The sequence below is a fragment of the Osmerus mordax genome, chromosome 25, assembly GCF_038355195.1.
Source record: "Osmerus mordax isolate fOsmMor3 chromosome 25, fOsmMor3.pri, whole genome shotgun sequence".
Classification (NCBI taxonomy): domain Eukaryota; kingdom Metazoa; phylum Chordata; class Actinopteri; order Osmeriformes; family Osmeridae; genus Osmerus; species Osmerus mordax.
In genome coordinates, this window is record NC_090074.1 from 7,281,843 (window position 1) to 7,296,005 (window position 14,163).

Here is a 14,163-nt window from a genome sequence, read left to right on the forward strand (position 1 = left end):
CTAAGCATGGTTGAGGCAGATTTTAACTACTATGCCACCCACTGCTGGAACTAGCTCCCAGACACTTCTCTGTTAATCAAGTCTAGAATGAAAACCTACCCGTTCTCCTGTGCCTTGGACTTGTAAATCATTGCAATGCACTTTCACCCTTGTTTAATCTTTTTTGTTCATTTATCTATTTCTTGATTTTTTATTTATTTATTTGAAATGGTTTTATGTGCCTGTGTATAAAGCACAGTGTGTCTGAAATGTGCTATGCAAATGAACTTGCCTTGCTTGCCTAAGTGCAAAGTCCTCCCCTGTAGATCAATTTGAATCAAATTAATTTATCATTATTTTGTACTATCATTGATATTGAGGGAAAGAGTATATTTCAGTGCTAGTTGGCGTTGAAGCCCACATCACAGCCATGAGAGCATCATTAGCCTATTTATCGTTCTACTTTTCACTATGTGGGGAAAGTACATGGTTATCTGTTTTCCCAAATTTTTTACATTGTAAAAACACATGTACTTAACAGGGTATGTCATACGTACACTCAGCACATATTCTTACTACTTGACATGAAACAGTAACTGCTAGCTACTCATTCTCTATAAAGAACTCTCTATAAAACATGAGCTTTAGAGGACAAAGGTGGAGCCTGGGCAAATATAATAAAATAAGCTGTCAGAGGGTAAAGTCAATAGAGGTTGTTCCAAGGGCCCTGTGGTCACCTTCATCACCAGCACCATGACGTGTGTTACTCTGTGTTGGCAGGTTTCCCAACACCAATACCCTGATGCCAACACAGCATACAAACCACGGTCACCTAGAAAAAAAGTGTTTTATTTGTTGTAAGTCAAATGTGATCTGACTTCTTCAACGGAAAGTTTCCAGTCTGCAAGCACATCAGCGAAACAGGTATGTTCCTCTGGTTAGAGGTAGGCCTCACCTGTCCATGGCCAATACCTCACCAACCTTTATCTCTCACTGAGGTCGAGCAGTGCATCTGTCCCCAGTCCAGTGGAGGGTGACTATGAGGGTATACTATATACTATATAACTGTAAAAGTTGATGTTTTACTCTGTTTTACGTTCTGCAGATTGATTTAACCTTGAGAGGGAAATAAAATGATTTAGCTGTGACCTGAAGGACACTAGCAGTCATGACACCACAATGTTCATTTGTTCTGGTGGTGTCACAATGACACCTGTGATGAAATCGAAGGCAATTAACAGCGTTTTGGCTAGATGAGTAAATGATTAAACCCAGAAATGACTTCATCCTTTGAGGTACTCTGAGTCCGGAAGACTAATTTGTACTACTAGTTCTGGATCAACATGTTGAATTCGCTACTTTTAAACAAAAATGCAGTGTGTTACAGGCATTTTGATATTACTGTAAATGTAGACGGACAGATATTCTTCTAACGTCCAAGACCTGCTATAACACACTATTAAAGTAACATACAGTATCATGTGCCTTAAGCATCAGCTAGGTGTGCATGTGAGAGATTTCTAGTAGCAGTGTTTTTGACTGAATCTTTAATCTTGATTCATATTGACAGCTTCACTGGGAAAACTAGCTCAATATGGTGTTAAACTGACATGGGTGGGGGTCTGTGTGTGTGTGCGTGCGGTTTAGGGTGTCTTGCACTGTCAATATGTGTCATATCCTCATTCACACTTCCATGCAAGGCAACAGGCTGATCTTGTTAAAACTTTCGTGTGTGTGTGTGTCAGAGAGGGTACTTATTGTGAGGATAATCTAAATATAGGACTTGTGTGATGCTGCAGTAGGTGTACGTGAGTGTTTCATGGAAAGTATGTCTTGGAAACAGGTATGTGTGTGTGTTTGTGTGTGTTTCCAGGTCTGATCTTATGCCTGGTTTGAAGGGGCCACGGCCCAGATACAGGAGTAATACTAGATATTTTTATTTAGAGGTAGAACTGATTCTCATCTATTCCAGGAACTACAATCCCACACAACCTCCCAGCCTCTCAGTACACAGTCCCTTCAGTCTGTCCAGCCAGCCACTGGACCAGAGACTTCCAAACTCATATTGTGATTGTCAGTTTGACCGTCAGTGAAAGTGATCTAATCCTCTGGATAGATCTCTGGTGGGAATCTTCCAGACTGAACTATAAAGAAAGAGGGGTGAACAACCTCATGGTCACACACACACACACACACACACACACTAAGATGACACAACGGCCACTGGTGGTGTCATCGTAAAGGTTTACAGCCAGTTAGATGCTGCTGTACCCAGCAGGAAGAGGAGGAGGGGGGGGGGGGGGGGTGAGGATGGGAGTGTACACAGGGCCAAGGTGTGTATATAAGTAAGTACAGGTGCATCCATCCATACCTTACTTTTCCCTGCTTGCCCAGGAAGCTCTCTGACTCTCTGTTCCTCTCCTCCATCTATCAGACCTCTCAGCATCATGGCCTTCGCAGGCAAATGGGAAACTGAATCCCAGGTGGGATACGACGAGTTCTGCAAGCTGCTTGGTGAGACCAGCCTTCGTACTCACATTCTAGAACTCTCATTCCAGAACTCTATTCTCAAAACTCACATTCTGGAACTCACATTTTAGAACTCTATTCTGAACACTCACAGTCTATAACATCTCTTTCAATATGATTTGTCAAAAGTAAAGAAGAATACTACGTTTTGTCGTGTTGTAAAGCAATGACACCCCACAGTAGGTTGCGATACTGGTCTGCACATTTATTCATGTTGGAATTGTAGACAGACTGGGAATTCACCTGTTTGCTTGCCTGCCTGCCTGTCTGTCTGCCTGTCTGCCTGCTTGACTTTCTCTGTCCATTTTCTTGCGGCCTGCAGGCATCCCTGATGACGTCATTGAGAAGGGGCGTGATTACAAGCTGGTCACGGAGGTGACACAGAGTGGCAACGACTTCTCCTGGACGCAGGTGTACCCTACCAACGCCAAGGTCTGCAACAAGTTTACCATCGGCCAGGAATGCGACATGGAGACCATTGGAGGGAAGAAGTTCAAGGTGGGTCATGTATTCCAAAATATTTCCTTCATTCTTCCCTACTTCCTGTACTTCCCAACTTCATTCCTTCCCTCTTTCCTCCATACTACCTGTACTCCCTAACTTCCTATCTTCCTTCCTTCTTCCCTACCACCTGTACTCCTCAACTTCCTTCCTTGGAGAAATCCCAGATGTGATGCAGTATATGCAGCATAGATATAAACATAAAAAAGATTTAATGTTAAGTGTACAGTTTACAATGTGTAAAGTTCCCTCCCTTCCAGGCCACGGTCACAATGGAAGGGGCCAAGCTTTGTGTCCAGTTCCCCAACTACCACCACACGTCTGAGATCAGCGGAGGAAAGCTGGTGGAGGTGAGCAGCGCCTGCTCTCAGGGCTGGGCAGCAGGGCAGGCTATCGTCCATGGTGCCCACCATCTCCTTACCTCCATAACTAGCTAATCTAACTGTGTCAGAGTTGAGGTTGGGGTAGGAACATACAAGAATATTGTATGTTCCTACTTATACCTTCTAATATCAGTCAAATTATAAACAACTATCACATTACTCATATGTTGCAGACATTATCTTATGAATATAGTTATTTCTGTGTATATGTATATTTATTGTGTGTTGTCCTGTCCAAGACCTCCACTGCTGGCTCTGTGACTCTGAAGAGAACCAGTAAGAAGATCTAGACACTCGCAGTACAACTCCACAATAACAACAACCAGTGACCTCAAACTACTGCCAAGTATACAGTTGAATAAACTAAAACTGTACTGTCAACCTGTCGGGCTCTCTGTTTTTGTGTGTAAAAAAACAAATTGTGACTTGTGCCAAATCATCCTGGCTACACTAGGGGGCACTCTATCTTAAAATTTACCCAAAGATAATCTCTTCTAGACTAATTCAGTTTAGTGTATAATAATAATAATAATAATAATAACAACTTAATTATTATGGTTCAAAAGATTTCTGTCACTGATGGTAGAATCAGGTGATTCAAGTATTCCCTACATCCCACACACATTAACTCAATCCCTCCCTCCTGCCTTCCTTCCCTCTTTCTCAGAGCACATCGGAGGAGAAGGCTGTTCACTTTCTGGGAGAGAGTGAACAACTAGGAGTGTCAGGGAATAGCTTGTCTGCTGAGCAAACAGATTTCATTCAGTCTACATGAATATACACTGAGACAGTCTCCTTGAGACAAAACAAGACGCAACACAATGAAACAATGGAGGAGATGGCTGAGGGGTAGTTTTGGATAGAAGACAGAGAGAAGGGAGGGAGACAGAAAAACTGCATCCTGCCCTACCCCCGGTCCTGTTTCTGTAAACAATTGCAGTGTGAAATGATCTAGTAAGCCCTTCACTGTATTTGTTTAGAGGTTATGTGGGAGAAAGGGGGTGGGGTGTCATTCCTATTGTCTAAAAGGAAGGTGACTAGGTGTCTCTCGGGTGAAGCTAATTGATTAGTTGACTCTCTCTCTCCCTCCATCTCCGCCTCTCCTCCTCATTGGGGAGCTTTTCATGTGTAGTGACTTGAGACATTCACATCTAACCACTCCTCCCTCGGGGTATGCGAATTATCACCTTCATGATGCAAACAAGCTTTCCACAGCTGGATCCTTTAGCGGTAAACATGCACAGACACACACACACACACAGGCTATAATGCTGGAACAGCGAAACACAACAGCACTTTAGAAGGCAAGGAGGATTTATGTGGGATGTGTAAATTAACAGTAGAGGGACAATGAGTGAAACAGAAACTTTGGTCAACTGTTGGTTTATTGGGTGTGCTCACGCCTTCGGCGAGCACAACCATTGTTCTCTCACATATATTATTATTGTGAGAATGCTTAACTAGAAAGGCATTTCCTGCTGAAAATGCGTTGGAATGCTGAAAGATGAAATTATTTTTCTTAAATTGCAGAAAATACAGAAATGAGAAAATAACCGCAAGCTGAAATGAATGTCAAGAAATGTGTGAGTCACACAAAAGAGGCAGTGTGGAAACTGAACTGCATCATCTAACAACGCTAAGAGCTGAAATACAATGCGGGAGAAGCTGAAAGCTGAACTGTTAAACAGAAGAATAAGCAGGCCTAGGCTAGCTAGTCATAAAAAGAATATTATAGTCTTATCAGCTGAAATTATAGTTGGGACAGTAATAGCAGTAGCAGATGTGTGCATTGAGTGCGTTTACTCGGCTTTCTTAGTAGGATTCAATGTGTTGATGGAATGAAATATACAGCAATAGGGCCGATACAGGAAGACACGGAGACACTTTGTTGCAGAAGGATGATGGTGCAAGTTTTGTCCGTGGAGCATACAACGATTAATAAAAAGAATCATGTAGACGCGCTTATTGAGTAATCGCATAACTAACTAGAGAGGGTACAATTTCTGGGGAAATTGTAGGGTGTGCTTGCTTGCGTCGGTTGCACAGGGGTCCGTTTTTGAATGACATTTTTACAACTGATATTTCTGTATATTTTATATAAAAATGCATACTTATTTATAAAGATGACATAGATTTAAAAGCATTTTTTTTGCTGCTCATTTACAACTGAAAATACGAGTGAAGTGTAGAATGAAATAGATGTCTTCTCATTTCCCCTGCAAGAGGCAGCCTCATCGTTGAATCAAAACGAATACATTTGGCAGACCGGTGTAAAAATTGACCTAATCTCTATGACTTAAACGTCATTTTAAGTTTTTCCCTTCTCATGATATTTTCAGGCATTTAGCCTACTCATATTGCATTCATTCATGAATAAACAACCCCTTTGAAGATTATACTACGACGTTACCCGATAGTAGAAGATGGAATCGCGATTCAAACAGTACCATCTGCTAACTGAAAATATGCCCCCCAAAACGTAAATAAGCTTGAAATTTATTTAGTGGAAAATCGCTCATTCATAAAAAGCTCACTGGTAGCGATCATTGTCAGTAACAACGCAAAATGCGATATAGCCCTGTGTGGAGAAGCTGTCCCGGTAAATTGTACTACTACGGTACAGTACTAGACTACTGCTGTGTTCGTCTTGGTAGCGATTGCGTTGGTTGAATTGGATTTAACGTTCCGTTGTACGGTTTAAGCTGAAATTAATTATTTTCATGAACAGATTGACAGCGTTTAGGCTGTGGCAATGAAGTTCAGGTTAGTAGTTATATAGACTTTTGATTTAAGTAAGGGGAGTGCCGAACATGGTCTGTCGCCGTTTGACTTCCTAAACAGCTGTGTAGTGTAGATGTTTTTGTAGTGTGTCTCGCGTAAGCTACAGCGTTGCAGTGAGCTACACTGGTTTGAAACCACAGGTAATGGTAATTTCACCAACAAATCGTTTACTAATGTCAGAATAAATCATATAACGAAAATGTATTTGTGAGGAATGTTTATTTTAAAGATTGAAAATAGATGCATCATAGACCACTGTAGTATGTGTTGCCTGGGCAACAGAGGCTAATGTCATGATGCTAATGCTTCAGTGAAATAGTAGACTACCGTTTCCAAAAGTAGATGTGGGCCTACTTCCTTAATAATATCAGCTAATATTGTACATTACATTTCATAATTGTGTTTCACATCACAAAGTAAAATGAGTAAATAGTTATCACCCTGGCCTCTTTGCTTGTGGCGTTCCTGCAGCTGCCTTGCAGTAAAGCTATAGTTAGCCTAGCTATCCCCCAAGTTAACAGATGTGAAACGAATGTTCTGCTACAGGTAGTCACGCGTGTTTTCGTGACGTAGTGACGTTACTAACGTCAGTGACTGTGGCTAGCAAATTAGCCACCGTTAGCTTCACTTTTCACCACAAAAACGCAATTTCTACTTAAACCATGCAACGGAACGTAAATAAAAATACAACCAACGCAATCGCTACCAAGACGAACCTTTTGACACCGCCGTTGTGTATGTAGTCCAAATATTGACTGATCCTTAGGGGGGCGAAAATAAATAAATAAATATATATGTGAGAGAACAAAGGTTGTGCCCTTGCCGAAGGCAAAGCACACCCAACTAGAGAGGATACAATTTCTGGGGAAATTGTAGGGTGTGCTTGCTTGCGTCGGTTGCACAGGGGTCTGTATATTTTATATAAAAATGCATCGGGCCTACTTATTATTTGTAAAGATTACATAGATTTAAAAGCATCTTTTTTTTGCTGCTCATTTACAACTCAAAATACGAGTGAAGTGTAGAATGAAATATGATGTCTTCTCATTTCCCCTGCAAGAGGCAGCTGACAGGCTGAATCAAAACGAATACATTTGGCAGACCGGTGTACAAATGGACCTAATCTCTATGATTTAAACGTCCTTTTAAGTTGTCCCTTCTCGTGATATTTTCAGGCATTTAGCCTACTCATATTGCATTCATTCATTAATAAAGAACCCCCTTTGAAGATTATTCTACGACTTTACCGGCAGAAGATAGAATCGCGATTCAAACAGTACCATCTGCTAACTGAAAATATGCCCCCAAAACGTAAATAAGCTTGACATTTATTTAGTGGAAAATCGCTCATTCATAAAAAGCTCACTGGTAGCGATCATTGTCAGTAACAACTCAAAATGCGATATAGCCCTGTGTGGAGAAGCTGCCCCGGTAAATTGTACTACTACGGTACAGTACTAGACTACTGCTGTGTTCGTCTTGGTAGCGATTGCGTTGGTTGAATTGGATTTAACGTTCCGTTGTACGGTTTAAGCTGAAATTAATTATTTTCATGAACAGATTGACAAAGTTTAGGCTGTGGCAATGAAGTTCAGGTTAGTAGTTAGATAGACTTGATTTAAGTAAGGGGAGTGCCGAACATGTTCTGTCGCCGTTTGACTTCCTAAACAGCTGTGTAGTGTAGATGTTTTTGTAGTGTCTCGCGTAAGCTACAGCGTTGCAGTGAGCTACACTGGTTTGAAACCACAGGTAATGGTAATTTCACCAACAAATCGTTTACTAATGTCAGAATAAATCCTACAACGAAAATGTATGTGAGGAATGTTTATTTTAACGATTGAAAACAGATAACGCTACATCATAGACCACTGTAGTATGTGTTGCCCGGGCAACACAGGCTAATGTCATGATGCTAATACTTCAGTGAAATAGTAGACTACTGTTTCCGAAAGTAGATGTACTTCCTTAATAATATCAGCTTATACTGTACATTACACATGACAATTGTGTGTCATATCACAAAGTAAAATGAGTAAATAGTTATCTACCTGGCCTCTTTGCTTGTGGCGTTTCTGCAGCTGCCTTGCAGTAAAGCTATAGTTAGCCTAGCTATCCCCCAGGTTAACAGATGCGAAACGAATGTTCTGCCAAAGGTAGTCACGCGTGTTTTCGTGACGTTAGTGACGTTAGTAACGTCAGTGACTGTGGCTAGCAAATTAGCCACCGTTAGCTTCACTTTTCGCCACAAAAACTTAACTTAAGCCCAAACCATGGAACGGAACGTAAATTCCAATAGAAGCAACTCAATCGCTACCAAGACGAAACGTTTGACACCTACGTTGTCTATGTAGGCCAAATATTGACTGAGTTTTAGGGGGGCAAAAAGAATAAAAATAATAATAATAATAATATATATGTGAGAGAACAAAGGTTGTGCCCTTGCCGAAGGCAAAGCACACCCAATAATAATATATATGTGAGAGAACAAAGGTTGTGCTCTCGCCGAAGGCTTGAGCACACCCAACTAGAGAGGATACAATTTCTGGGGAAATTGTGAGGGTGTGCTTGCGGCTGCCCCAGCTGCCCATAGTCTCCTGGTGTTTACTGATATCAACCATTCAGTGTTTTTACATTGCTTTTAAGACAGCAAAGAAAATGTGTGTAGGTTGTTGGTCAACACGTCCCGTTATCTGGTTACTAGGATTATAATTCCTGGAGAGCAACCATTAATTGACATGTAATTTTGTAAATTTGTAATAAACCATACAACCAACATTTCTTCCAGTTGATAGGCAACATAAATACAAATTACTCATCCAAAGTAACAGAAAGATAGCCTTGAGTAACCAAAAGGATATGGGAATGTTATTTAAAGAACATGTTTTACCTTATTACACGATATTTGTGGGAAATTTCTCAAAATAAAATTCCATCAAAACTTATGTCCAGTTTTCCATTGTAGGATTTACAGCAACAAGTCTATCTAAAATGGATATTTGATTTTCAAAATGATTTTAAGCATCATATAGATGTGTCTCCCGCAAAAGGTATCAGATTTCCACAAACAAATAACAAGTATTTTAAAAAGCACACTTGAAATCCCTTCTGGACAAGTTCAGGTTTATTTTGTAACAACTGCAGGTACATTTAAATTATTTTATTATAAATACTGTCCTAAATGTCGGAAATGGTTATTATTGATGCCCTCGTAGCACCTGTATCTCATATTCAATGTGAATGGAATCACAAGAAAATTGAGAACTGGTGCACTTTAATTTATCTGGATAATTGAGAGTTGTACACACTTTTCCAGAATGACCAGTGGTGGGAATTAGAAATGGATGTGGAGTTGGTCACCGGTCAATGCTCTGCAGCTGCTCACTGCTCCTACTGTACAAGATGGATCCAAAATATATACACATTTATAACATTTACACAAACTGTAACTAAACATAAGCTATAAATCAGGAGGTGGTGCCTGATCACTGCTCCACAGCTGCCCACCGCACCTACTGAATAGAATGGGTGACAAAACAACAGACGTTAAAACATGAAACGTAACACAATAAACATCAATGCATAGCTAAAGGTAACAAAGTGAACATCAACAGATTGCAATTTTTTTGGGGGGGGGAGGGGGAATAAAACCGTAACACTACCAACATAGAGAAGTAAAGTTTATTCATAAAGCACATTTAAAAACAACTTACGTTGACCAAAGTGCTGTACAGGCAAAGCTAGACATATTTATAGGACATGACTAACATAACTTAACAACTAAAAAAAATCCTAAGAAACATACGATAATATGACATGTTTGACAGGTTTGTTGGCTTTTGCTGGTCCGTTCTTTGGTTGGTCTTTTGTCATGGCTGTGTGGACTTGCTGGTTTGTGGTTATAGCGTGACATCTTGGCTTAACAAGGAGTCACCCTCTATTAGGGCCCCCTGTCTCATATCACCAAGATGTCATTAGAAAATACACCAGAGTTAGGTCTGTCAGTGCCGCACAGGCCCCCTTGTTCAGACAACGTGGAGGGATGGAGGCGTACTATCCATATGATGACAAGTGCTGGTTGGTCTGTCAGTGCCGCACAGGCCCACTTGATCAGACAACGTGAAATAGAGGGATGGAGGCGTACTATCCATATAGATGACAAGTGCTGGTTGGTTGTCGTTTGGTGGTGAGTTGTTTTGTTGGTCCTTTGTCATGGCGTGACAAATTGCTGCTGTGCTGTGATCCTGCGTTGGAAGGAAGGCTGTTGAGTGGCTGGTCGGTTTCTGTGGCGTGACTTCTTCTGGTTGTGTTGATGGGATCCTGTGTTGGTTTGGAAGGCTGGAGATGCTGGTGGGTTTTTGTGGTGTGATGTCTTCTTGTTGGTCTTCTTGTTGTGTTGATGGGATCCTGCATTGATTTGAAAGTCTGGAGATGCTGGTGGGTTTTGTGGCGTGACATCTTGGCTTAACAAGGAGTCACCCTGTAATAGGGCCCCCTATCTCATATCACCAAGATGTCATTATAAAATACACCAGAGTTGAGTGGCTGGTCGGCTGTTGTGGCATGACGTCGTGTTGATGAGATCCTGTGTTGGAAGACTTCGGAGCCGCTGACTGTGTTTGGACAGTCATGTTTTTTCTTTGCCCTAGATGTTAGAAGTTAGAATACAATATACAGGATTATGATAGCTGTAGTAAATTTGCAATAATCCTGATTGGAGACAGTCTTGTGCTCTGTAGATGTAAACATGATCCAACAGTGTGTTCTTCTCAGTGGTGGCTTCTCTGACCAGTTGTGTATATCCTCTTGACTGAAGAAGGTTGGATATTGGCTTTTTTCCAATGGACAGTAAATCTTCGTTGAAATCTCCACAAAGTACGATAGGCTGGCAATCCATAACGTCTAAAGATTCCAAGAGGCTTTGCAGGTTTGAAAGGAAGTGGCCAATATTGTAATCCGGTGGTCTGTACACAACAGCAATCAAAGCTTTGACAGGGGACTCCAGTTTGACGACCAAAAACTCCAAGTCAGTAACATTTTGAAGGTACTGCTTTTCACAGGCATGGTAATGGTTTTGGACATACATAGCGACACCACCTCCGCTTCTACTTGCAATGTGAGGATGGTTGGTGTAAGAGAGGTGTCTGTTGCGTTTGAACATGTTGTAGCCCTCCAGCTGTAGACTTTCAGCAACAAAAGATCCTGATAGATGAGTTTCTGTAAAACATAAAACGTCTCCAAGTGTCAACAGGTGATGAGATTTGATATCTGCAACGTGAGCTGGCAATCCTTCCGTGTTGTGATGGATTATCGTCAATGTTTGTGCCTCGTTTGTGGTCTGTTGATACTTGATAAGTGGCATAGTGCTGTCCAACGATGCTCTTGTCATTGAGTCCAGTGATGCTGTGATTGCAGGATCACAAAATATCTTCTTCTCATCAAAGTCCGTCATTTTCAGTCCTTGCAGTGAAGTGGTTCTACTCAGAGCCACGTAGGCCATTCCGGGTTGGAAGACACGTTTTAATGAAACCACTGCAGATTGTGTTGTCATTCCTTGGACTTTGTGAATTGTACATGCAAAAGCCAGCCTGACGGGAAACTGCCTGCGAACCACTCCTTTTTGTTTCAGGTTTTCCTCTACCCTCTCTATGTACACCAAGTGTCCAGCATCACCTGATGAATTGTCCCGATACCTTTGTCCTGCATTTGGATTGTCCAGCACAAGTCCCAGCGAGTTTATAGCTGTAACACCATTCTCTGTCTGGGTGACTATTCTCGCAATCTTTCCAAATGTCCCGTTAACAAGCCCGTCTTCCACATCTATGTTTCTGGTGATCATGATTCGGGCACCTTCAGCTGCTTGTAGCATGTCAAGCAGATTGTCCTTTTTTCCTTTAAAAGGATGGTGTTGCTTCTTCATCACTCCAGTTTGAGGGTCTCTTCTATAGTCCTCTGCATCTATGTTGATGACGTTGGAATGGAGGACAGACACAGTTGTAGCATTATGTTTATCAACTTCTTTGTTGGTGGAAAAGATGTGTAGCACGTCATTAGGGCAGTGGGCGGGGTCAGTCACAGCCTGATGAAGCAGAGCTTTGTCATCGTTGCTTAAGGCATCCGTCTTCTGCTTCACTCTGATTCTATTCAAAACCTCAGCGAAGGCAACATCATCTCTCTGTCGCATAATCTCCGTCAGTGTGATCATTTGAAAGTAGTCTTTCCAGAAGTCATCTGTATCTTCCTCAAACACGCAGAGCGGTTTACTTCTTCCCAGTGGGGGGAGCTGATAAAAGTCTCCTACTGCCAGAACCGACATGCCACCAAACGGTTTCTTACTGCCTTTGATTTGCTGTAATCTCCAGTTGACGTAGGCAAACAAGGGCTTTGAAATCATTGACACCTCGTCAATAATGATGATCTCGGCGTTTGACAACTGGGCCCTCACTTCATCTATGAGATTTCCAAGTCCTTGGTACGGTGGCTTTAAGCATCGTGGCAACTTTAGGACATAATGAAAGTGTTGCCTGAAATGTTGAAAGCAGCGGTTCCTGTAAATGCAGTCAGTAAAACGGTTGGCATGGATATGTCGGTTTCCTCGCATAGTCTTGGCAGTTTACTGAGTATTTTTGTTGCCTCAGCATGAACACACTTTATGAGGTGAGATTTTCCTGTGCCTGCGCCACCAGTGACAAAGTAAAAGAAAGGGTCAGGATTTAGACCACGCACACGGTTAACGCACCACTCACGAACCAAGTAGAATGTGCCAGCTTGTGTCCGATTAAGGTTTCGATACATTTTGCGAACAAAATCTGGGCACATTTGTGGGGCCTTTACAGTAAATGCAATCCCCCCAGTTTGCTTCTCACGTGTAAACTCCGGAACATCATCTTGTTCATTCTCGTGAAGTGATTCTGCTTGTTTTCGTTCTTCTATACATTCCAACTTATCCAACTCAGCTTCCGGGGCGAAGGTGTTCCAAGCATCTTCCACAGGGCCGTTCTGCATGTAGTCGTTTAAGACTTGTTCCACTATCTTACTGTGTTGTTCAAAATTCTGTTGGTTTATTTGAACAATTGCAGTCACTGCGCATATCTCGTGTGTTCCTGGTAATCTCACATGGGCATGTTTGTAAAACTCCTGGTGTGTGGGGAACATTTCCGTTTTCAGCGATGACTCTGACCGATGGGGGAGGTAGAGTTTGAGCAATCTTCCGTAGAAGTTCTCTGGGTCCTTCTTTTCTGAAAAGCGAGCATATCTGATAACTGCAGGCTTCCCTTTGGTGCGCTTCTGGATCATTCCCATGTTGTTTAATAGACTGACACGCTTGCCGTCTTCTGTTTCCTTTCCGTAGACAATCCTGTAATGTGATGCAAAGTCTGCTAGACACATGTTTTCAAACTCTGGCGTTTCAGGCCTGGCTCTGTATTTGTCGGGTATACCCGTCATCCACACATTCTCACTTTCTTCTGGTTTCTTCTGCAACGCGCTAAGCGGGAGACTCATTCTCAGTGCGTTGTCACTCGTTTGTAGAAATAAAACCTCACGTGAGCAAGACTTCATTTTCAGGCTGCACGTACGGGACACAGACTCCTGGGCGCTGACCTCTCTGTGTTTTGAATAGGCCTGAAGAACACCTTTCATTTCTTCTCGTTCCGTCTGATTTTCTGGGCTCATGTCTTTGACTATCGTTTTGAGATAGTCACTCATCTCACGCTCTGGCTTGGATATGTAGGAGAGCATGTACATGATGCAACCATACTCATCAAGAATGTACTGGATGTCCATGTTTGCGTTCCACGCCATTAGCAAATTTGGATTGTAGTTGTTCACCCAGCAGTCCTTGACATCACGCTTCATTAAAATGACGCTTGCGGAGGTCAACGACTCAACATACGTGTCGTACTCATCAAATGTCATATTACACTGCGCCAATAGCTGTGACATGTCTTCAACCTGTGCTTTTGGGTCGTTTAGCAAGTCCCAGACCGGTTTC

The 14,163-nt window shown here is 41.9% G+C and overlaps 1 protein-coding gene across 1 annotated transcript; it reads left to right on the forward strand.

The window, feature by feature from the left end:
- Positions 1-768: 768 nt before the first annotated feature.
- fabp6 (fatty acid binding protein 6, ileal (gastrotropin)) lies at positions 769-3,773 on the forward strand. Its single transcript, XM_067229122.1, has 5 exons — positions 769-903; positions 2,414-2,493; positions 2,831-3,006; positions 3,270-3,359; positions 3,632-3,773. Exons 2-5 carry the CDS (start codon positions 2,427-2,429, stop codon positions 3,680-3,682), a joined length of 384 nt encoding a protein of 127 aa, XP_067085223.1. The 5' UTR covers positions 769-903; positions 2,414-2,426; the 3' UTR covers positions 3,683-3,773.
- The last annotated feature ends 10,390 nt before the right edge of the window (positions 3,774-14,163 follow it).

What these genes read in the sequence shown, in the direction of transcription:
- fabp6 (XM_067229122.1), top strand. Translation starts at nt 2,427, where the DNA reads ATGGCCTTCGCAGGCAAATGGGAAACTGAATCCCAGGTGGGATACGAC. An exon ending in TTGGAGGGAAGAAGTTCAAG is followed by an intron (nt 3,007 to 3,269) that starts GTGGGTCATGTA and finishes CCTCCCTTCCAG; the next exon opens with GCCACGGTCACAATGGAAGG. An exon ending in GCGGAGGAAAGCTGGTGGAG is followed by an intron (nt 3,360 to 3,631) that starts GTGAGCAGCGCC and finishes GTCCTGTCCAAG; the next exon opens with ACCTCCACTGCTGGCTCTGT.